Source organism: Panthera leo, chromosome C1 (assembly GCF_018350215.1).
Source record: "Panthera leo isolate Ple1 chromosome C1, P.leo_Ple1_pat1.1, whole genome shotgun sequence".
NCBI lineage: Eukaryota > Metazoa > Chordata > Mammalia > Carnivora > Felidae > Panthera > Panthera leo.
Window position 1 is genome coordinate 100,382,787 of NC_056686.1, and position 24,735 is coordinate 100,407,521.

General features: G+C 42.3%; 3 protein-coding genes across 5 annotated transcripts in view; 1 reads left to right on the top strand and 2 right to left on the bottom strand.

Annotated features, from left to right (window-relative positions):
* The window catches only part of GDAP2 (ganglioside induced differentiation associated protein 2), a 62,210-nt gene extending 59,111 nt beyond the window's left edge, over positions 1–3,099 (bottom strand). The window contains exon 1 of one of the 2 annotated variants that reach the window (XM_042953604.1): positions 2,901–3,099. The gene's annotated coding sequence lies outside the window, so the exon portion shown is untranslated. Of the gene's footprint in view, positions 1–2,608; positions 2,820–2,900 lie in introns of those variants that run through there. The other variant, XM_042953605.1, reaches the window with a different exon arrangement.
* Positions 3,100–3,178: 79 nt separating this feature from the next.
* WDR3 (WD repeat domain 3) overlaps positions 3,179–24,735 on the top strand; it is a 31,204-nt gene continuing 9,647 nt past the window's right edge. For both annotated transcript variants that reach the window (XM_042953614.1, XM_042953613.1), the window contains exons 1-16: positions 3,179–3,230; positions 5,729–5,930; positions 6,875–7,084; positions 9,832–9,950; positions 12,047–12,125; positions 12,995–13,090; positions 14,039–14,152; positions 14,359–14,460; positions 14,905–15,002; positions 15,867–15,974; positions 16,494–16,724; positions 19,070–19,163; positions 20,993–21,094; positions 22,663–22,748; positions 23,137–23,272; positions 23,967–24,023. In XM_042953614.1, the coding sequence (XP_042809548.1) occupies positions 5,760–5,930; positions 6,875–7,084; positions 9,832–9,950; positions 12,047–12,125; positions 12,995–13,090; positions 14,039–14,152; positions 14,359–14,460; positions 14,905–15,002; positions 15,867–15,974; positions 16,494–16,724; positions 19,070–19,163; positions 20,993–21,094; positions 22,663–22,748; positions 23,137–23,272; positions 23,967–24,023 (1,803 nt within the window). In that variant the 5' untranslated portion in view covers positions 3,179–3,230; positions 5,729–5,759. The remainder of the gene's footprint in view (positions 3,231–5,728; positions 5,931–6,874; positions 7,085–9,831; positions 9,951–12,046; positions 12,126–12,994; positions 13,091–14,038; positions 14,153–14,358; positions 14,461–14,904; positions 15,003–15,866; positions 15,975–16,493; positions 16,725–19,069; positions 19,164–20,992; positions 21,095–22,662; positions 22,749–23,136; positions 23,273–23,966; positions 24,024–24,735) is intronic.
* Positions 19,118–24,735, bottom strand: part of SPAG17 (sperm associated antigen 17) — a 239,608-nt gene continuing 233,990 nt past the window's right edge. Inside the window, exon 49 of the mRNA XM_042953607.1 lies at positions 19,118–19,231. The gene's annotated coding sequence lies outside the window, so the exon portion shown is untranslated. The remainder of the gene's footprint in view (positions 19,232–24,735) is intronic.

Below are 24,735 nucleotides of genomic sequence, written 5' to 3' on the forward strand. Positions count from 1 at the left end.
GTGAGGGAGGAGGGAAAGGCAACACAGTGCTATGTAGTTAAAGCCAAATTCTGGTTAACATTAAGGAGCAAGACCTTCCAGTGAATTCAGTTAATCAGTTCTGTACTTTGCGCAGGTTCATAAGTAAACACTAAACCTTAGTCTAAAAGGCTCCTGAGGCAAGACTTCTATGTCCCAGGATCAAAAAGTCTACAGGAGACAAACAGAAGATTCTAGAATAGATCATATCTATTTCCTTAGCCATACTATCTTAAGGTTACCTTCAATATCTTCATGAATGATGACCTAAAGATAAATCCTTTACGATTCAAATGCATAGTGAGAATAAACAATTCTCATTACCCTGTGGCATGTCTATTTCTTCAAATATTGTCAATGTTTAGGTTAAGTCCTCATTTGTTTTTAAACAAATCTGCAATCCTTCAGTTTAAGAAGTGCTCTAAATAAAGCTTTATATGAATAATTGTATTGGCTAGAGGGATTAGATTTTTATTGTTCAAGACTAGGTAGGGTCAGGCAGAATAGCCTAGATCACTGTCTCAAGATAACCTGGTTTTTGTCTGGATAAAAAGAAAATGGTATCATTTAAAAGAGAAAAACAAGAACTTTAAATCTGTTTGCTTTTTTTTTTTTTTTAAATGTTTACATTGTTTGGACAGGCCTGGGTAAAAGTACATAGAGAGCTGGTCCATGCTTTTGACCTCCATTAATCACCAGCTCTCTTTTCACTGTGCAAACACAGCAAAACAAATTACAGATTTACCCTTCCTTATGCCTTGTATTTCGGTATTTAAAACTTCAGAGCACATTAGATATTCATCTAGAGTACCTCCATCCCAACACCAAATCTATCATATTTACGAATTATTCTATGCAAATAGAAATAACTTTATTTTTAAGTTACTTAGGTGGAACAACAAACCAAGGCAATAAAGATATGTCAACAATAAATACAGTTTAACAAATATTTCTAAGTGGTATCAATGGCCCAGGTCAAATTTAACATTATCATTCAAAACCACCGAAAGCACATGCTCCAATGGTGAGTTCATAGTACCACCTTCATATTAAAAGAACTTCATTTAACTAGGGGCGCCTGGAAGACTCAGTTGGTTAAGCATCAGACTTGGCTCAGGTCATGATATAATGGTTTGTGAGTTTGAGCCCCACATTGGTGTCTGTACTGACAGCTGGGAGCCTGGAGGCTGCTTCAGTTTCTGCATCTCCCTCCCTCTCTCTGGTCTTGCCCACTTACACTCTGGGTCTCTCTCTCTCTCAAAAATAAATGAACATTAAAACATTTTTAAAAATAAAGAACTTTACTAAGTTTTAATTATTAGTATTAATACAATTAATACAAATTGGACAATGTGAAACTTATGAGAAATTAGGGTTATTCTCTTTAAATACTGTATGAATTGGGAATTTCATAAAATGCATTATCTTGGCAATCACAGCTGCTCTTACCCCAACTTTTATTAAAATTATTTTTTCCATTTGTGATTGTCCCTCCGCATATTTCATAGAATATTAAGAGAAATTTTAAGTAAAATCATGACTCATTCAAATATAAAAATGAGTAGGTATCCAACATTTTATTTAACTCAAAAGCAAACCAGACAGGTGGTAGATTGAAGGGAATTCCAAAATTGAACATATTGATCAGGAATATTGAAATGAACGTACAGGAAGACAACTTCCACTGAATCTTTAAGAGGACAAAATCTACATGTCTATAGACAAAAATTATACAGTATTGACATTAGTTATCTAGAGTTCACAGAGTTGTAAAATAGCTTTCTTGGAATAGCTTTCTAGATAGAATCTAGATTATGCAGTTTTCTACTGAAGCACACATTTTTTTCTAATTATATAATGCATATCACCTATAGGAGATTTTAACTATACACACCCACCTAAATGCTCCCTTCCCCATAACATTTACTGAAATAGTAGTTTGTTGCCACAATTTCCTCCTTTCTCATTCATCCAAGCCACAGTAATCTTGTTTCAAAACACCTACAGTGCTACATCTATCTATAGTCTCAATCGCTACTATTGCAATTTTCTTGAATATGGAAGACCAGCTGCACATGTGTTAAGAACTCCAGAAACGTCTGAAGATAATCAGATAATTTAGATAAATGTCTCATTTCTAGGTTGACTGCAGACATCTTGTTAAATAAGCAAAGGCAAAGGCTTATTTCCATCGTAGAGCTTTTTGTTAGCTTTAATTTTCCACAACTACACACATCAGAACTCATTTCTGAACATTTCTGTGCAGCCCAAGAATAGAAGCGGACAGAGCTGCAAGACAGAAAGCCTAATTTCCACTTGGTGACAGAGTACCTAAACCTCGATTACCACGCAAGGAGGAGTCAGCACTGGTCACTTCCCCCTCAAGCGGCCAGGGAGCGGAAACACAAAGCCAGACCAATGTCACTCCAGGGACTGCGGGGATCCAGACAACTCAGCATCCTGGGCTCGGCGCCTATCCAGCCCTGACTCGACCTGCTCTCGGTTTGTGGAACGCCCCGTCCACACGCGCGGCAACATACACTTGACCGTGGGGCTGTAACCTGCAGGGGTCCCAGCCGCCCTATCTCACCTGCATCCAGGGCGCGTGCCTCCCCAGTGACTGCAGCACCACTGGCCCTGGTACCCAGGTCTGCCTACCCTGTCTTCTTGTCGATAAGTTGTCCCCGACAGTGCTGCGGGCCAGAAGAGCCCGACCAACCGCTGGGGAAGAAGTGGCAGGCTCATTCTCCCAGAGGGCGGACAGCACTAACCCTCTCCGTCCGCACCCCCAGCCGGGGCCGAGTCCGAGCGCCTCCAGCCGCGCCCCCCGCCCGCTCCGCCCCGCTTTCCCCCCCGGCCCCGGTCTGGGTCCCGCCTCTCACCGCACTCCGGCGGTCCCATCCGGGCGGCAGCGAGGCGGGTTAAGCTCCTCGCAGAAAGCGGCCGAGCGGCATCCCCAGACACCCCTGGCCAGGAGCTCGGCGATCAGGTGAGGCAAAGTCCCAGGAGGCTGGAGTGACCAGCTGGAAGAGCTTTGAGTGGCGAACACGGCTTCCGCTACCGGCCGGCCCTCACCAACCACAGCCCACACGCACGTCATTTCCTCCTCGAAGGCAAAAGGAATGCCGGGCGGAAGTGGGTCGCGGAGCGGACCCGGAAGGGGTGGGTACTGTGGGCGGGTCCAAGCGGCCCGGATCCTCGTGGAGGCCCAGGTGGGTAAGGTGGGCGCCAGGCGTTCCGACCCGGTTCCTCGCGGTCCTGGCTGAGGCCTTCGGGGCACCAGCCCCAGATAAGGCGGGGCCGTTTGCGGCCGGTTGCTAGGGTGGAGGGGAACCTGAGCGACTGCGAACCTACCGACGTCCCCGGAGGCCACCTGCAATCGCCCGGGGCTGGCGCCTGCGGTAGCAGAGGTGCCGCGCGTCCAGGGGCTCCCCAGAGGATGCTCAGGCAGCATGATCCGTGTGCGGAGCCCCCTCGCTCTGTCCTGACTGAAGACTTGGGTTGGGGACGTCTGACAAGTCTGTCGCAACGTCCCAGCCCTTCAGTGCATCATAGCAGCAACGTATTTTGGGGATCTGCGGCTATACCTGGAAACAGGGATGGTAGGGGTGCGGGGGAAGGTTAGGTCATGACCTCTCTTTAAAAGGCGTTGAGATCTGTGCACGTGAGACACAAATGACCAGTGCCAAGTTGTATGGAAGGTAGTTTGAATACGGAGGCAATTGAAAAGGCTGCGAGGATTGGTCTAGCCTCGGAGGAAGTGGGCCTCAGAGAATAACACCGGTTTAAAAAAATAGGTCGTGGACAATGCACGTTTTTCTAGGTGAGAGGAACAACGTGAAGAAAGCAAGGTGGCAGGACAAGGAAGGAAACCAACTAACCTGATAGGAACCCAGTGGCAAAGAGCTGGAACAGAAAGTATCTTACATCCCTTTGCTTAGTTTCCTTGTCCATAAAATGGGGGTAAGAATAGTACCGACTTTGAAGGTTATTGTGAAGAATTTTTTATAGGTATATTTACAATACTTTAGATGCTTTTCTAAATGCCTTACGTGTATTAACCCTTTTAATTCACTCAGTTGCTATTTGTCATTAAACAACCACATATGTTTACTCAGGTGTATTCATTTAATACATCGCTATTTATAAGTGCCCTTTAAGTCTTGGCTGCTATAATAATATTTTTTTATTAATGAGCCAAAGGTTGCTACAAGGTTTTGAGCCTGAATGGCTGGGAGGGTTGTGTGTCTTAGAAAAAGGAACAAATGAGGGGTTCAGGAAGCAAGGTAGGTTTGGTTTTACATATGTTCAAGGAGATGCTGCAAGGTCATTGAATGGGAATATTTCATAAGTTTTTGGAACTCTGTTATTTGTATTCACATATATGGACAGGAATAGAGATGTAGGTGTCCCTGGGCCCAGGCATCCTATATGAAGTCTCCAAGGAAAATACTGTGGAAAGAATTGGTAGATGGCCAAAGACTACCAAGAGGACCAATTCTAGTTAAGGGGCTGGAGAAATAAGAGGAATTGGGGAAGAATTGATCAAATGGCATGGGCTAACAGCATTATCACATTGTTAATAATTCTTTTCTTGATTTTTAACTGGCTTTTGTTGGTTCTTAGGTGAGGAAAAATGAGACCGCTAAGTGATTACTAAAAGAAAATATTAAAGAGAGCTGGCATTGATTATTTTTCTGTTAAGTTAGGCTGAAGGAGAGTGTAATCAGAAATAGTTTCTGTAGAGTCAAACCAAATGTAGAAACCAGCAACAAAACGCAGCTCCCAGAAAAAGGGTGTAATTTCTGTTTGGTGTTGTATTTTTTAAGATGCATAGGTGTTTGGGGCACTTTTCACTTTGTATCAAGACCAGAGAAGCTTGGCTTATCTTCTTCACTTGTATCTTTTGTCAATAACCAGTGTTTCAGGGGCACCTGGGTGGCTCAGTCGGTTGGGCGTCCATCTTTGGCTCGGGACATGGTCTCACGGTTCATGGGTTCGAGCCCCACGTTGGGCTCTCTGCTGACATATCAGACCCTGGAGCCTGCTTTGGATTCCGTGTTTCCCTCTGTCTGTCCCCTGCTCTCTCTGTGTCTTTGTCTCTCAAAAATAAATAAACATTAAAAAATTTAAAAAAACAAACAAACAGAAATCGGCCCTGGGAGGTAAGGTGAATGTGGCTCTCAGCAATCTGTTTTCATAAGACCTCTCGTGATTTGGATATGTACCTGAGTTTGAGAACCACTATGCTACAGGATAATGTGCCATGAAGTTAAGGATTTTCTTTTACTCAACATCATATCTCTAGTATCTAGTATCTAAAATAGCACTTCTCCAGGTAGTAGGATTATAGTAATTGTTTACTGTGAATATATTCAGCCTCTGTCCATCTCAGTGTAAAAACTTTGATGGCGGTTGAATGAACAGAAGTGAATTGTTGAGCTGCCTTGAGGCCATATGTCGGTTATTTGTGAGGTGGGCACGACGAGATGACCAATTTGAAACTTGAGGAATGAGGGCTTACACGTGAGTCAACAGCACATAAAAAAATGAAGATGTCCAGGTATTATGTGAATGATTTATTCAGAGTAAATACAAGCGAAGAAGCCACAAGTTACATGCTTTAACCACACAATAAACAGTTGGTGTTTGCTGGCCTCACAGAACCCAGACACCCAAGGAACTGAATTTTCTTTGTTTGCATGCACAGCTGCCTCACTTGTGGAACCAGACATTACGACATGGGGCTCACGAAGCAGTATCTCCGCTATGTTGCCAGTGCAGTCTTTGGTCTTATTGGCAGCCAAAAAGGTAATATTGTCTTTGTAACGCTTCGTGGTGAAAAAGGACGCTATGTGGCAGTACCAGCCTGCGAACATGTGTTCATCTGGGACTTAAGGAAAGGAGAGAAGGTAAGCCAGAAATCAATGAGGTTGATAACTGATTTATACGTATTTGAGGATGGGGAGGCAGAAGTGGGAGATTTTTGTATGTGTGTGCCCCTGGAAGAGAAGCCTTTCTTTGGGCCTAGGTAGCAAGTAACAGGTTCTATTATGTTCTTCTGCACTAAATTCTGAAAACCACACCAAACAGCAGTTTACCTCTTAGGTATCTATTTGTAGTATTTCCAGGTGAGTAGTTGTCATTATTCCTGACATGTTTGGTTTTCTCTGCCAGTTCTTTATTTTTCAAGTTCTTCTACTTGGCCTCGCAACCAGTTATAAAATATTAGCCATTTAAAAGGAATATTACTCAGCTATGTTGATCGAGTCTTTTTCTCACTTCTACAGATGAGGCCCGAGGTTGTTAAACTAGGTTTTGATACTTTGTGACTGAGTTCCCTAAACCTACCACTTCTGCCAAACCAAATTGAGGCGTTTTGATCTTGTCCACTTACAATGTGACTCCCAAGAGGTTAATACTTTGATGCTTGTTGCCACCCAGAGTTTCTTGGGGATAAACCATACAGCACTCTAGTGGCACACAGATTGACTTCTTTAAGATGGGGCTCAGTTAAAGTGAGGATGTTTTAATAACCCTATATGGAAAGTCATTTGGTGTTAACATAGGATAAGGATTTAGTAATTTATCACTTGGGAAACTTTTGCACATTATTATGCTAATGTAGGGCTTCGGAGAATATAATTTTACCCTTTCTTGAGTGTTTCATTGCCCAGCACAAATAATAATTCCTCTATTAAAGAACTTGAGATGAATTGTCGAATTTTATTATCATTCATAAGAGTGATCTGGAATTATTGACGCTCTTAATTTTATTGTCCCTGATTATTCCCACACTTTTCCTTTGATGACCTGTTTAACTCCTGTACATCGTTTATGATTCTTACAATTGCAGATCCTCATCCTTCAGGGACTTAAACAAGAAGTCACTTGCTTGTGTCCCTCCCCAGATGGGCTGCACTTAGCTGTTGGTTATGAGGATGGGTCTATCCGAATCTTCAGTCTCCTGAGTGGGGAAGGAAATGTGACCTTCAATGGACACAAGGCAGCCATCACTTCCCTGAAGTATGATCAGCTAGGAGGCAGACTGGCTTCTGGGTCCAAGGTGAGACTTTGAATCAGGTGCCCAGATTTTGATTTAGTAAAGGACTATAAGGCTTATGTTGAAGCTGGTTGTTCACAAAAACTGATGGGTGAAACAGTGGGTTTTTGGTGTACAGAACAGTATAGATGGTGGAAATAAAGGGGGAAGGATGAGTATGAATTGGGTGGTTCATTTTATTTCCTATCACGTTCTCTGATAAAAGCCTGTTGGTGTTGTTGGTGTTGTTTTTAATCTTTTTAATGTTTATTTTGGAGAGAGAGAGAGAGAGACAGGACAGAGTGTGAATGGGGGAGGGGCAGCGAGAGAGAGAGAGACACAGAATTCGAAGTAGGCTCCAGGCTCTGAGCTGTCAGCACAGAGCCCGACGTGGGGCTGGAACTCATAAACCGTGAGATCATGACCTGAGCTGAAGTCGGACGCTTAACCGACTGAGACACCCAGGCGCCCCAAAAGCCTGTTAAATATAGGAGCAAGATGAGGGTGCCCCAGATAACTATCATGTAACATCATTGTGGAAGTGCTACTTAAAACAGTACACTAGGGGAAAAACAGATGAGTCAAGGAGAGACACGGGTCATTCTTTGCCATTAAGTCCAATAAAGTCCACAGTCTTCAGTTTAGAAGATGCAATATAAAAGATTGCATTGACAGGGGCGCCTGGGTGGCTCAGTCGGTTAAGCGGCCGACTTCGGCTCAGGTCATGATCTCGCGGTCCGTGAGTTCAAGCCCTGCGTCGGGCTCTGTGCTGACAGCTCGGAGCCTGGAGACTGCTTCTGTTTCTGTGTCTCCCTGTCTCTCTGCCCCTCCCCCATTCGCGCTCTGTCTCTGCCTTTCAAAAATGATTAAATGTTAAAAAAAAAAAATTAAAAAAAAAGATTGCATTGACAACAGTAGGTTAAATAACAGAAAAATACTATGAAACCATACTGAAGAATGTAACAGAAGACTTGAATAGAGATACAAACCATGTTGAATGGGAAGACAAAGATGCTAGTTTTTTCCAGTTCACTTATACAGATAAAGCAATTTAAATATCTCACAAGTTTTTGTTTTTTGAGAACATGACCAAATTATTTAAAGCATGAATGGAAAACAAATGAATCAAAAACACCAGAAATTTGGGAAAGTTGAATAATAAAACAGGGCTTCAGGTTTGTTTGTTTGTTTTCAGAGTTAGATATTTTTAGGAGGTTTCAGATACTAAATGCATTATGAAGTCATAATTTAAAATGTGTTAATCTGGCATCAATACAAAAATAGGTAGATTATTGCAACCAAATGGGAATCCCAGACTCAAATCCACTCTCATGTTTCTAATTAGTATATTTTAAAGATAATGTTTCTGGTGTGTATAAAAATGATGAATTACTCACGAAATAGTATAGGCAATTGGCTCAGTATGTAGGGGGAAGTTTTGAATTAAAGCTTTACTTTATGCCATATGCAAAATGAGTCACAGATTAGAAACTTAAATAGTAAAGAGTGATATTTTAAGTACACTAGAAGATACACTGGAAGTAAGTATCTGCTACTAAGGTAGAAAGGGACTTTAAGCATGTCAGTAAAGAAAGAAATTACAAAGGAAAAGATCAATAGATTTGAATATTTAGATTTAAAGCGTTTGTACATTAAAAAAAAATAGGAAACTTATTGAGAGTAAATCCTGAGTTCTCACAGGGAGAAATTTTTTTTCCTTTTATCTTCTTTGCTTTTTGTTGTATTTGTACGAGAAGATGGGTGTTAGCTGAACCTGTTGCTGTCATGGTGTACATGCACCTCAAGTTTATCCAGTGATGTATGATTGTTATTTCTCAATGAAACTGGAAAAAAAGTTAAAAGACATTGAAAAAGGGGACGTATTTAATATTTTCAGTATAGGAAGGATTAATAGCGTTCATCTCATAATAACTTTACAAACGAGCCAAAGGTAAGACCCTAAGGAGGATGAAAGACGTGACCTAGCAGTTCGAGAGAGGTACAAACGGCCGGCAATCACTGTAGAGCATGTGCAGAATTTCTTGTGAGTATTCAGAAATGCAAATCCAATAAATACTGAGACAGCGTTTTTAACTTCTGAAGTTGGCAGTGGTTTTTGAGAAGCTAATAATATCCAGAGCCAAAGGGATGGGAAAACTGGCCTTGTCATTCATATCCCTGGTGGACCTACAGATTGGTGCAAGTTAAAGAGATCGCCTTGTCGTGATGAATTGCAAACTTGAAAAATAATACCTTTTAACCCAAGAATTTCCCTTTTTAGTATTCTGATCTGAGGTATATACAAAGATTTCTGTGCAAGAATGTTCATTTCCACATATTTATGATAGAAATTTGGGAACTACCTAAGTGGTTAAAACAAAAAATTTTAAATGGGTTATGGTATATCCTTAGGATTGATTATTATATGATCATTGAAAACGAGAACAGTCTGGAGGGATGTGGAAAAATGGAAATATTTTAAGTGAAAAAAGTTGGGGGGGGTTATAAAATGTTACCAATAACATGATCCCAGTTTTCTAAAAATAACCTGGATGTTGGATTGGAACATTATAAAACTGCATACCTGCCACAGTGGTTACATCTGGGTGGTGGAATTAACTGGTGTTTATTCCCTCTGTACTTTTTTGTATGTGTTTCCAGATTTTCTACAGTTTTCTGTTATATCACCTTTGCAGTAAAAATACTACATCCTATTGTTTCTCAAGGCACTGTGGTAAAGAAAATTCTTCTGTATTATCTGATCCCTTTAGGACACAGATACTATCGTATGGGATGTGATCAATGAAAGTGGCCTCTACCGTCTGAAGGGGCACAAGGACGCCGTGACACAAGCATTGTTTCTACGAGAAAAGAATCTACTAGTTACTAGGTAAAGAAATAACAGTTTCGTTTCCAGTTCTTTCCTATGTGAATGCATCAGAGAGGGTTTCAAAGAGGAAACGTGCCTCATTCCTTCCTCATTTCTCTGCACTCTCCTCAGGCTCATGTGCTCGCTTCCTCCTTTGCCCTCTGCATTCCTCTGTCCTTCCCTCTTTTCCCCAGTGGTATCATAGAAGCTATCCAGAGTTGTTTCTAGCATTTTTAAAGTATCTTTTCTGATTTGTTATTGTTATCCCCTGGCATTAGCTTTTCCGTGTTCCTTAAACCTTGACATGCCTTTCATAGACTGAGCTGTCTGCTTTCTGGATCCCTAGAAAGTCAGGAAAGCAGAATGTGGAGCAGTGGGCTGGTGTAAATACCAAGTGCTTGAATTCCTGCCTGCCTTTTGAGAACAGACGTGCTCTACACGTAACCCTTCTGAACGTCTCTAAGGTTGAGCCATTTGAAATTTCCGTTTGTGTAGGTCAAACATGATATCCGCCATTTCGTATGGCTCAACCTTCTATAATAATTATTGGTCCTGAGGAATGGCCACCCAGGGAAGTTTGGGATCCTAAGGTTTGCCAGCAGTAACTAGAAGAACTTTAGTAATGACTCAGAAGCAGTTGTGAGGGAGCACTGAATGGCATACCGTTGGTGGGTTAGTTCCTGTGGGATGGCACGTTGGTGTGTCTTGTTAGATAACACAAGTTCTATGAGAGAACGACTAAGGTTCCACTAGAATTGTACCCTTTATAGCTCAGTGAACAGTTGACCCTTGAACAACAGATTTGAATTGGGCCGGTCCACTTATCCGTGTGTTGTTTCCAATAAATGGAGTACTGTAAATGTGTTTTCTCTTATGATTTCTTAACGTTTTCTTTTCTCTAGCTTTGTTGTGAGAATGCATATTACATACAACATAAGCGTTAAGCAGCTGTTTATGTTATTGGTCAACAGTAGGCTGTATGTGAGTAGTGTTTTGGGGGAGTCAAAGTTGTATGTTGATTTTTGACTCCACTGGGGTGAGGGAGCCGGTGCCCCCTAGCTCCCTCATTGTACAGGGGTCAACTGTTAAAAAAAAAAAGGAAATAACACAGTGAGGTGGGATTTTATACGAAAGACTTCGTAAATTGGGTTTTTTGTCTTTTGGTTTTTTCCAGTTTGGTCATGAAGGAGAATTATATTGGATTTATATTAGTGAAGAAGCAGGGAAGAGGTGTTTGAGGCAGGAGGAGTAAAGCTCATTGGCAGGGAGACTCAGAAGCCAATTAACGAGAGGTTTTGAAAATGGTGCTGAAGAATTTGATTTTGATTCTATAGAGAACCTGGAGCTAGTGTAAGTTTAAAAAGTTGTGATTATCTGATAGTAGTTTATTGGATGTAATGAAGGAACGGGAACGGACAAAGAGATCAGATGAAAAGCTATGAAAATAATTCAGGCAGTAGAACTGAAATTCAGGCTTGTGTACAGAAATGAATTCGAAGGAGTGAAGGCCTCACAGAGGCGGCATAGAGACCAGCTGGAAGCAGGAGATGGGGGAGCAGAAGAGATCCGAGGTATTTCTGTGTCAGACAGCTGACAGAAGGAAAAGGTTGATGCTGCCATGCTCGAAATGGGGGGCCACAGGTCCATCACACAGGTGATATGTGCCTTATCACTCTGAATTCAAGGTTATTTTTGTGCTCTCAGGTGCATTGTGGTATTTTGTACCTAATAGCCACATGGAGTTAGGATTTTTTCCTCCTTAAAAAAAGGAGTAGGGGCGCCTGGGTGGCTCAGTGGGTTGAGCATCCAACCTTGGCTCAGGTCATGATCTCATGGTCCGTGGGTTCATGCCCCATGTCAGGCTCTGTGCTAATAGCTCAGAGCCTGAAGCCTGCTTCGGATTCTGTGTCTCCCTCTCTCTGACCCTCCCCTGTTCATGCTCTGTCTCTCTCTGTCTCAAAAATAAACAAACATTAAAAAAAATTTTTTTTTAAAAAAAGGAGGAGTAGTAGCATTAGACATGTTGCTGTGTGTATTTTTTTGAAGGCAACAAATGAGTCCTTGATGTCCTGTTTACTGATTTTTCCTCATAAAATTTTTCTCGTTTCTTTTTTTAGTGGGAAAGATACCCTGGTGAAATGGTGGGACCTTGACACCCAGCACTGCTTTAAAACAATGGTTGGCCACCGAACTGAGGTACATGTAGGGTCACGGGCCCAGGGAAAGAATGGCAAGGCAGAAAGAAAAGATGGTGTTCTCTCCTGCTTTGTTTTTACTACTCCCAGTAATCCTTGCATGCTGTCCTGAGAGACAGAGAGGTTGGTGCGGTGGAGGAAGTGCCGGCCGTGGGAGCAGATACAGCTGCTTCGGGATTTAGTAAAGATTGGCCTTGGATAGGTTTTTAACCCACGAATAGGAGTTTCATTGCTTCTAAGTAATGTGTCCACCTTTATGATTGTAGGGGGGTTTAATGACACTGTACAGTGCCTGGTCCGGTGACACGTAAACAGCAAACGTGGCCATTTTAAGAGTCACTTGAACATACATATTTTCAGTGAAGAGCAGGGAGTATTTTAGATCGTTGTATCCTCCTCCATGTTTTGTTCTCACCAGGCTTTCAAAAACATACCTGGAATTAATGATGATGAAAAGCAAACTAGATTCTTTGTTGACTCGCAACAATACTGTTCTTAGATGTTTGAGGCTGAAAATTATACAGTAGACATCAATGGGGGTACCTTTTATTTGCAAGGCACTGCTGAAACAAAGAAGTACCAGACTTAAAATCGTCCTTTGAGTGGATTCTAGTTAGATCGATTTGTGCTGAACAGCCATTATGTAAATTTAAGGGTAGGAAATTACAGAGAAACTTCTGTTCTACCACAGACCACTTTTTCTTTCCAAAGGTTAGAATTTCTTTCAGTATTTTGAAAAGGTTACCTAATATTAGCTTTGTAAATTCCAAAGGGATTTCGCTACAGATAGTATACTTAGACTTTTGGAATGCCACATCATGTATCCTGGAATGTCTTAAAAATCCTGTTTGATCTTTTTATACCCTGTAGGTGTGGGGGTTGGTTCTCGTGTCAGAAGAAAAGCGACTCATCACTGGGTCTTCCGACAGTGAGCTGAGGGCGTGGGACATAGCCTACCTACAGGAGGTAATTGCTTTTCTGATTATGGGCAGCGCTGTGTTTTAGCAGCCCTGCTAAAGCCCCTGCTTCATGGGCTCATCGAATTTAGAATCAGATGTAATCATTGAGTTCTTCTCATTGTACTAGAAGGAATTCTATCACTGATAACTTCCAACTCCTAAACAGATATTTTTTTTCTTCATTATTAGTGCCATTGCCCTCATTCATTTGAGTTTGAAGAAGGATAATTTTAGGGTTACACCTTCTGGTAATGCTAATCTTTTACTTTGTGGAACTCTTAGCACAAAATTCCTGGACCTTTGGGTGTCCGTGGGTGGACTTAAGAATATGTGTGGCCCTTTCCCCTCGGACAAAAATCTGTGTAAAATTTCCATGTGTTTATAAAAATATATTCTGAGAAGATCTGTTACTTTCTCAGATCCGTAAAGATTTTGTGTGGAAAAAAGTTTATGGACCTCAAATTTAGCTGGAGTTAGGTGTGGAGTGTTGTGTTCAGTAGCTGTTCTGGTGGGTTCTACTGCAGTAGTCTAGGCTGTATCGTTGCTTCTTTAAAGGAGAACATATAACCTCTGTAGGTTTTATTGCCTCTGTCGTTCTCAATTCCAGACTTGAATCTTTCCTCCACAATATGGTGGTAGCTCTTTTACCTAAGAAGGTTTTAAAGTTAATGAAAAGTCAGTCACCTTTTTTTTTTTTTATCTTAGATTAAGTTAATAACTTATTAGCTATAGTCCATACATTTCAGAAAGTTATTGGAGATAGGATAGTGAACACTTTTGTTTGCATTTGCTATAGTCAGTTTTTAAAATACTCTAGTAAACGTCCTACCATTGAAGAGGTTTGATCAAAGAGAACCCTAAATGGAAGTTACCGGTGGCCATGAGGATAGGTTTCTAAGTCATTAGGGCTGGGACACATTATTTCAGCTTTTATTTTCCTATTTTTATAAAACAGATGGATGACCTAGAAGAACCAGAGCCCAAGAAAAGCAGAGGGTCTCCCCCTGGGATACAGGATACACCTGAGCCTCGGGATGGTACCCCGGAGACAGATGAAACTCCTGAGGACGTAATTCTTTTTTCTTTTTGTTTCTCAGCTTCATTTGAATTGAGTCGTAGGAACAATGAGAATTGGAGATTTTTTAATTTAAAAATTTGCAGTTCTCATCATTTTAGGAAATACCTTTGTCACCCGCATTTCTTAGAATCGTATCTTTTCAGAGGTTTGACAGAACTTACATTTAACCTTCACCTTCTCCTTTGCTTCTTCCGTAGCGCATCCTTACGTGCAGAAAAGCTGGTTCCATCATGCGGGAGGGCAGGGACAGAGTCGTGAACCTTGCCGTAGACAGGACGGGCAGGATTCTAGCTTGCCACGTGAGTACCAGTCGTCAGAGAAAACAATAGGGATGGGCTGTTCCCTCTCAGAGACCGTGCTTGTTTCACATTCAGTGCAGAGACTGCGTTTCCCCCAGTCGTGTTAACAGTTCTGTATGTGCTGCTGTGTAGACTTAGGATCCCTAGCTTCTATTAGCATAACACAGTTATGGTTAATGTGATGGTCCTTATCGTTAGCGAACATTAGTGTGTGCTTTCTAAGCAGTTTAATGGCATTAGCTTCCTCTTTGGTCTTGAGAGCAATGCTGTGATAGGAAGCGGTATTCCCACTTTACACACGAACCAACAATCCCAGAGAGAGGGAATTGTCCCAGCTAATACAACCAGGAAGCCCTGAAGGAACATTCTTGTTTAGGTCTTAGTGAGAAAAAGCTACATTACAAATTGCCTTTCCTGGACTCACGTCAACTTTCACCTTTCTAGGGAACCGATTCTGTGCTAGAAGTGTTCTGCATCCTTTCCAAAACGGAAGTTCAGAAGAAAATGGATAAGAAGATGAAAAAAGCTAGAAAGAAAGCAAAGTTAGTTTTTTTAAAAATACGTACTACTAATAAAATATCTTGGGTGGGCCACATAGCCCTGATAGAAAAACTTCTTTAAGGAAGTGATTACCCTGCTAGCGATTACTGTTAAAAGCTAGAGAAGATTTTGTGTAGCACTGATAGTCCAAATTTTAAATTTCTGCTCCACGGTACAACTTCATAGTACATTCCTGAGTCTTGAGCTCAGAGCCATACAGAACTACAAAAGCTGTACAGATTTCGTAAAAATAGCTTGTAAATGATTTTGTTCTCAGGCTGGCAGGTGTCTTCAGTGACAGCAGCCCGTACAGAACGAAGCTGGGTTGCATAATGCTAACAGTGGAGGTCATGAGGAGAAAGACTGTAGCAATGACATTTGGGGGCAAAATAACCTTGGAATAGGTTGTTATAATAACCACAGTAACTGTTTCCTCAATGGTTGAAATTTAGCAAGGCTCAAAGGAAAAGACACCTGACTTGGCAAATTTTTTGAGACCTCTGGTTTATCTGACATTGTTAGATTGATAGGTACAGGTTAGTGGATCTTGTAAAAAGTTCTGAAGTAAAGAAAGTTTACTAGAAACATATCATTGGGATAGTTTGAATTACAAAGACTTGGCCTGGGAAATTTTATGGGCCGTTGCCTTCAGAATCCATTTATTGAGGGTACCTGTTAAATGGAATAAAACTTTGTATTTATGACACTGTAGTTTACAAAGCACTTCTGCATACACTGTGTTGTCTAATTCTCACGGTAATCCTGTGGTTAAGTGACTCCCAGGATCACACAGAACTTGACTCAAGTAATTGCAAAGATTCTTCTAGAAAAGTAGTAGCATGATAGTCTTTTTCCCCCCTCTCTAGATTAAATTCTTCCAAAGGGGAGGAGGAAGACCTTGAAGTCAATGTTGAAATGACTCTGCAAGATGAAATCCAACGGGTGACTAATATCAAAACTTCTGCCAAAATCAAGTGAGTAAAAATAAAGTATCTGAAGTACTTGAAAGTAGCATTATAGAAATATTGTGCTACAAAGTTGTATTAGCTTTTTTATGCTATTTGTAAGCAGCCTAGAGGAATTATATATTTGGAGACAGTGATCATGGGATATCTGCCCTCAGCATGGGCCAATTATTCATCATCTCATATTTGTTTTATTAGAATAACCTTTTCTATTTGTTTAGTCTTCTTTCCTGCTGCTATTTAGAAAGAAAAACATGTACCCTATGTTCCAAAAGGATTTATGGTCACTTAAAAGATTATACACACAAAAGCAAGTTATATGTCGGATTCAGTATCTGAGCCCAGGTTTCTTTGACTTAACAGCCTATGCTCAATGACTGTCCAATTCTCAGAGCACTTTTTGTAAAATTCTTTACAGTTGCTCAAATGTCTTAGGTTGAGGACACGGTGAAGCCGTTCTACTAGAAAACGTTCACCTTGTGAGCGAAGATGGTAGCTAGAACATTTATGAATTATTTTCTCATGCAGATCCTTTGACTTGATTCACTCGCCTCAAGGAGAGTTGAAGGCGGTCTTCCTACTGCAGAACAACTTGGTGGAGTCCTATTCGCTGAGCCCATCTGCACCTGCTCCTCAGGCTGTGAGGACGAGCAGAATCACCATCGGGGGTCATCGCAGCGATGTGCGGACTCTGTCTTTCAGCTCAGACAACATTGCTATCCTTTCAGCGGCGGCGGAGTCCGTGAAGATATGGAACAGGTTTGTGAACTGGTGCTCTCCATAGCTTTATCCAGTCGTGTGATTTTCCCCGTGAATTAGGTTTAAGTACGCTTTGTTTTTAAGTTTAGTTATGTATTTTGAGAGAGAGAGAGAGACAGAGCAGCACAGAGCCTGACATGGGGCTTGATCTTACGAACCATGAGATCGTGACCTGAGCCAAGATCAAGACTCGGACGCTCAACTGACTGAGCCATCCAGGCCCCCCAGACTTGAGTACTCTTGATGGTTGGTTGTTAGTCTCTTCAGGCCCTACCTACAGTTCCCTCAGAACGTATCTTAACTGTAGGCGTGTGGAGTTTAGAGTGGGAAAAGTTGCCTTTTTAAATTTGGTGCCCAAAAAATGCAAGCTTATTCCATGTGTGAAGCTTGTCGCTGTACTTGGCTCGAGGAAAATGCACAAACGTGCTGCCTGTTCCTTCAGTTCTAATAGGCTGTTAGTGCTGCCCAGTATTTTGACTGCAATTTCTCATTCCTGACTTTCCTAGATGACTATTCTATACCTGTTGTCTCCTCAAACCCCAGACACCCCTAGCACCTATAAGCTAGTGAGCTTGCTTCCTAGTTCACTAAAAAAACGGAATCCTAGAAAACGTTCACGTGCTCCCAGCATATCTGCCAACTAGGCTGCATCTACACCCACATAATCCGTCTTCCCTCCTGTTACCATGGTGGTGCTCCTAACCAGAGTTCCCCACGACGTGTACCTGAGGTTCTTCCTCTGCTCCCTGCGAGCGCTGGTCCTCCTCCTCCACCTGTAACGTGCCTGCTCTACTGGATCGTTCCCCTCAGCCTACAGATATGCTCTAATATCTCCCGTCTCAAAAGTAATGCCCCGTTTCCTGCTCAGTCTCTCCAGAGCCAGCCCATCCTCTGGTTTCTTTTCTCCATTCTGTCTCCATTCTCCATTAGGCCTTTCCCCACTGTCTCGCCACAGCAGCTCTTGTCACCTCATCGCTGATCTTCATGTTTCTGAATCCTGTGACCTAAGACCTTCATGTGACACTCTCTCCTTGAATTGATAACTTCCTTGGACTCTCATTACTTCCTCTTCCTCTGCTGGCTGTTCCCTCTGTCTGTGCCGGGTCCTTCTTACCTTTCTGACCTCCAAGTGTCTGACTGCTTCCAGGGCAGAGTCTTTGGACCTTTTCTCGGTCTACAGTCACTTTACGCTGCTTTCTCTGCACTCACCATGCATAAATGTTTCTCTAGCTTTAGCTTCTCCCTGAACAGCAGACCCTTACATTTAAGTAAGGTGGATGTCTAATTGGGCATGTCAAGGTTTTATGTCCCAAACCATGCTTGTGATCCTGTTTCTCTGACAGCCTACCCATCTGCTCAGGGCCGTTCCCCCATCCCCGGCCCCGTTCACTAGCGGGTCCTGTCAGCTCTACTGTCAGGACATGGCCCGCATCTGACCACATGTTATCACCTGTGTGGCCGCCACCAGCCCCATCCGCTGTCCTTCCTCCCCGGGGTTGTCGTGATAGCTTCCTGACGGGTCTCCCTGCCGTGTGCCTCACCCTCTTCGGTCTCTCCACACAGCCACCAGAGTGCTCACAAACCTCCCCTCTGACTCCACTCCCGTTCTGCTGCCCTAGAGCTTGCTGGCCTGTTGTCATCCCCTAAACCCAGCAAGAACGTGCCCCTGTGGTGGCGGTTGTGCTCCTGGTCTTTGTGCCTGGAACCATCTTCCCCATTAGATACAGGCTTTCTCCCTGTCTTCTCACCAAATGACAGTCCTGCCCTCGACCAGGACGCCCTCCTCCTCCCTTCTGACCAGCATGGTTTCTCCGGGACACCTGCCAGCACTGGATAGGCCAGCATGTGGCTGCCTCGTTCCTAAAGAATGTTCGGGTTTATGAGGTTCAGGACCTCTTTTCTGTTCAACACACTGTTATATTGCCAGCACCTAGAATAGCATTTGGCATTCAGTAAGTTGTTGATTGAAGTGGGCATTTGATGTTTATCTGTTGAGTGGATGAATGCTTATGGTCCAATAAAATGAACTTTACTTGCAGAGATATTAATATGCTAATTCAGCCTATAATCCTCTGGGCTCACGTCTTTATGGTGGCACAGCGGGCTCCGTTGAGCCCAGCACATGCTTTTTTATGCCCTGCTGTTACATAATCTCTGTTCTTTAGGATTAGGAGGCCCCTACACAAAAAATAAAGTTAGGTGCCATGTAATTTTTTTCTCTCTTGACTATAATTAGGTTTGAGCCAAAGTCTGTGGCTAGGTGTGTATTGAACGTACGCATTGACCTCTAAGATGGGGAGGCAGGTTTCTTAATGTGTGAGTTCTTTATTCCTTCTTTCCCACAGGGCCACGCTACAGTGCATTCGCACCATGACCTGTGAATACGCGCTTTGCTCGTTCTTCGTACCTGGTGACAGGCAGGTGGTCATAGGAACAAAGGTAAACAGACTTCTCGCACTCTGGAGGCTCTTCTCGATATTCTTAAAGTTGTTGAAGAATTCTGGCTCCTGTTTTTGCACAAAACAGGAATGTATTAGAAATGTATTAGAGCTGGATGATATGTGAAGGTTGGTAGTCGGTTCCCCTTTTTTTTTTTGAGGGGTTTTCTTTTTAGTTGTAGGTTCTTTATTTTATAAAAAAATCAAACCTTATGAGTAATAAAATTACAATCACGACCTTGAGATCACTGTCCATGTTTTGGTGATCGGCCTTTCACGCATCTTTTTATGAGCACCTACGTAGTTGTTTTAAGAAGACTAATGATAAAATATACAAAGTACTTAGTGTCATGCTTGGCAGATTGGAAGCATTCAATGGAGACAGACTGACTAGTCCTCATTCCCAGTTGCTAATCAGATTGGAAGATAGACATGCAGGAATGAGCAGACACAGATTTGGGTTCAGATTCTCCCCCAAGGTCACCAAACTTCTCTTAGTGTGTTTCCTTATCAGTATAATAGGATGGTGACACTTGTTTTTTGACAGTGGCTTTTGCACTAGATGGGCCTACGTCTGAGTGCTAGATTTTCCACTTGGCTAGCTGTGAGAACTTTGGACATTACCTACTCCTGTAAGCCTTGGTTTTCTCATGTAAAATGGGGTGAATAACCTACGTCACAGTAGGTAAAGCACTTAGCACAGAAACTGACTCACAGCAAATAACTAATGACTAAGAGCTGGTAGTAGAGGCACAGGGAGAATAAGGTCATGGAATACTTTAAAACGTGCTTTGCAAGTTATTTGTCATCGTTATCCCCCTAAACCAGTGCTGTGTGCACGTGATCACTTAATTAGAAATCCTGTGTATCACAATGGGTATTTTTTGCCCAGCTGAAAGTGTAAAATAAGCTAGAGAGATTTTAGGGTCAGTGTTGGAATGGACATTAAGTGCCAATTAAAAGTTTCTCTCATCTTTCATTCATTCTTTCAACAAACGTCCCTGTATTGTTTTTGTTAGGAAAACATGTTGTGAGTACCTTCCAGGTCCACCTACCTGTATGACTAAAGTGCAGTCCCCACATCCCAGCCCAGTCTCTGATCATTTAACGTACGTGATCTTATTTAACGCCCACAGCAGCTTAGAGAGGTTGCTGCTATAAGCCCCATTTTGCAGATGAGAAAATGGGCTCTTGGAGGTGAATTCAGCAGTAGTCAGCCCTGGGACCCCAGTCCTTCCACCTTATGCTCTCCGCACCCCCCTTCCCCTGCAGAAGCCCATCATAGAGCAGGCTTTGCCGCTGTGTGTGTTCCTCGCTTGGTATTGTGACCGTGGCATATCCCAATTACTAAACAGGAAGTGTGTCTCATTGTTTTCTAAGCGTTTGCAGTTTATTTTTAAGTCCATTGCCCTCCCTAGCATTGTAGGTAGATTTCTGTTTCTCACTGTCAGTGTACTGGAGAGGAGGAAACCAAAACTAGATGGAGAAATGTTGGTTAAGCCAGATACCATTTAAAATTGCTTTAACTCGAAAGGTTTTTAGGAGCATTTTCTGCTGTGTTTCTCCTGGTTTGCCTCTGGCCATGCTGTTGCCCTTCTGAAGTTGAGGGATCAGTGAAAGTGACGAGCCCAGTACTGTGAGGCCGCAGGCTCTGTCATTGGGCAGCAGAGCAACCCTGCCAGAGACTGCTCGGCGCATCGGCGGCCTCACTAACCACACGAAACGTGCGCTCCATTCACAAGCAGTTGGCCACATCTGAATTGTGTAGGCATGAATCTTAGAGGGTATGGGTGTGCTCATTGGAGCTGTGCTCATTTTTGTCTTCCACAGACAGGTAAGCTGCAGCTTTATGACCTGGCCTCAGGAAATCTGCTGGAGACAGTAGATGCACACGATGGAGCTCTGTGGTCCTTGTCTCTCTCTCCAGATCAGGTAACTAAGCCAGACATTTGGATCCGGACTTCAGTACACTAGCTGCCTTTCCCGTTGTTTGCATCAGCGTTTTCTGCTGCCTGCCAAAGATTCTTCAGGATATCTTTAAAGAAAGCCAACTTTTTGTCTAATCATGAGATTTTCTACGTGGTGGCATATCATGTGCCTGATAATACGGATAGCTGTCGTAGCAAGTGAATTCTCGTTCAGCTGCATGACATCAGATTACTTGGCCTCATGATTTTTACCAGTGCTTTGTGCTGCTTCCTAAAAGGAACTATTTCCTTGGGCAACAAAGTGCAGAGGATGCAGTAGACTTTCTGTTTCTCCTTTCAGTCCCTACATCCACGAGGCTAGAAGTCTAGTGTTTGTAGCAAATGTATCAGCCCTTTCAAGTCAGTAACAGGGTGCTTCCCTTGTGAGGGGTCACCTTGGAGAACTGTATGCTTATTCTAGTAATGGTGCTGTTGGTCAGCATTTTGAGATGTTTTTTGACAATACTTTAATAAGAGCTTGTGGCCCATTCACTTGAACCTTCTCAATAGTGGCAAACCATCTACTGAAAGTAGCTGTTTTTGGAAAAAACGGAATCTGGAAGTTAGAACAGGTTACGTCGTCTGTGGTCAGAATAAAACAGCATTTAAAGTTTAAATAGTAGTAACATCTAGGATTCTATCTCTCGAAGTATTTTTATTATTTTTTTTAACATTTATTTATTTTTGAGAGAGAGCAGAGAATGAGTGGGGGAGGGGCAGAGAGAGAGAGGGAGACACAGAATCCAAAGCAGGTTCCAGGCTCTGAGCTGTCAGCACAAAGCCTGATGCAGGGCTCGAACTCACGAACCCTGAGATCATGACCTGAGCTGAAGTTGGACGCTTAACTGACTGAGCCACCCAGTTGCCCCTCTCAAAGTATTTTTATATCCATCTTACCCTTTATTCTTTCATAATGGTTTTAGAAGCTAGATAGTCTTGGTCATTTCAGCATCACAAGGGTCCTTGTAAGGTTGTTTCCTATGTTACAAATCTCAAATGGCAGAATAAACACTTGCGATCTAGCTTTCTGACCCATGTTCTATAGAGTTTAACACTACAATGCGATGGGACTGATTTTCTTGATACTAGAAAACAATTTCAAATGTATTTTACGCAGAGACATTGCAAGAATAAATTTATACCCTTCTGAGAAATACTTTGAATGAACTTTTTAGATGATCTAGTCTGTGTATATTTGTCAAACCATTTTATTAGCAGCAACTTCTTTTGACTGGTGCTTTCTTAGGTGGAGCAAAAGACCCTACAGTGTTCAGAGTCCTCCTGATGCTGAACGAAAGTATAGCTAGAACTTTCCCCTAGCTACTGTCTACATTAGCTCCTGCTAGGAATTTACAAATAAGATCTGTGGCTGCCGCCCCAAAAGAGCAAGGAGAAGGGTTAGGGAAACTACATTTTTCTTCATTCTTCTCCCATGCCATTAAATACAAATGGTCTTTTATGCTATTTTGATGTCGTCTTATCAAAGTTTCCGTAACAAAATATTTTTTAATTGCAATGTCATTTGATTTTCAGCGTGGCTTTGTGACAGGTGGTGCAGATAAATCTGTCAAGTTCTGGGATTTTGAGTTGGTAAAAGATGAGAATAGTACCCAGAAGAGGTGAGTAGACATTTTTTAATTAGTGTCCTTGTTTTAGAGTGAAAATGGGGAACTACTGAATGGGTTTTTGACATATATTTTTTTTAATGTTTATTTATTTTTGCGAGAGAGACAGAGCATGTGTGGGGGAGGGGCAGAGAGAGAGGGAGACACAGAATCCGAAGCAGGCTCCAGGCTCCCAGCTGTCAGCACAGAGCCCGACGCAGGGCTCGAACTCATAGACTGCATGATCATGACCTGAGCGGAAGTCGGACGCTTAATCGACTGAGCCACCCAGGCACCCAACATGTGTATTTCTCTTGTGCTCCAGGGACTTTTTGGAATTTTTGTCTGCCTTTGTAGAGCCCTCATTTATTAATTTTTCCCTTGATGCTTTCTGTCCTGCTAGACTTTCTGTGAAACAAACCCGAACCTTGCAACTAGATGAAGATGTTCTTTGTGTCAGTTACTCTCCCAATCAGAAGCTGTTGGCTGTCTCTTTGCTGGACTGTACTGTGAAAATTTTCTATGTTGACACTTTAAAGGTACAGTGATTATGCCTGCAAATAGTTTCTGTCTTTCTGACTGACCTTGGTTGGGTTGAGACTGTAAAGTGGCCCTAACTGTGCCCAGCAGTGATAGGTTTCTAAAAATTTATACGGGAATCAAAACATTTTAGGTGCACTAGGAAAGCCAGAGTTTTAAAGAACCCTTTGGTTCATAAATTTTGCTTGAGGCAAGTTATATTTCGTAAGTTCAGAAAATCCTGTTGCAGCCAGTAGCTTAAGAGCGTTGTTGGGTCTCCCGGGCAGTGCTTCCACACTTGGCTATACGTCGGGATCGTTTGGGTTGCTTTTAAAACTATAAGATTACTGGGCCCTGGGCCCCGAGTCGGCAGGACTGGATCTGGCCTGGGAACATCGTTGTGAAGCGAGGGCCCAAAGTCTTTTCAGCTGAGAGGTGCCGTGAACGTCCCTGTGCCCTATTGTGCCTGAGGCAGTGGGCGTCAGGGGCATGCCAGGCTCCACTGCACTGCAGCGCTCGTGGCAGGTGCATGCAGGGTCCGCATGCTGGACCCAGGCTGAGCTGCCTTCAGTGCTTTATCTTCTCGGGAAATATAAAGCAATCCAGAACAGTGTTTATTATATTTTAAAGTTATATTTTTGATCCACTTGTAACAAACAGTGCCTATATTTTATAGATAGATGTGAATTATTTGTTCTTTTTTTTTTTTAATAGTTTTTTCTCTCACTGTATGGACACAAACTGCCTGTTATATGCATGGACATCTCTTACGTAAGTAAAATGTAAACAATGTCTCAGAAACAAGTTGTCTTTTCTAAAGCACTTTCTTAGTTCTTGGCTTGCTATCTTCACTTCAGAGTATTTTTTTTCATCCTGTTGTTAATCTTTCACCCAAAAAAGCCATAAAATGACATATGTTATAATTGTACCTTAAATATGTATATTACTTTAGTACTTTCAGAATATGTTCACAAATGTCTTAATTAATCCTTAAAACTAACCCCACTGTGGATTTTCCAGATAGTATTTTGCTGTCTAAAATACTATAATTGGTAGACCGCCCTAAAATATGATTTTAAAAAAGGCTTCCTCTTTGTTCTGAAGGATAATGCTGGTGAGGAGGATGGAACTTGGCTTCGTATTTGGACACTTACCATATTTTGCACTATCTGTATACTTTTAGTCTCTTGACCAAAATCATATTTTTGCAATGTCTAGTTATGGCTAAGACTGGCAATAATGTGTTTAAAGACATGATCTAGTCTGTGTGAAAGGGATCAGCCCCGTGCTCTAGCTGTTTGAATTCCATGCGTTAACAGTAGGTAGGTGTCACACAGTATTTCTGGTGTTCTTTTTTTAAATTTTTTTAATGTTTGTTTATTTTTGAGAGAGAGAGAGAGACAGAGTGTGAGTGGGGGAGAGGCAGAGAGAGAGGGAGACACAGAGTCCAAAGCAGGCTCCAGGCTCCGAGCAGCTTAGCACA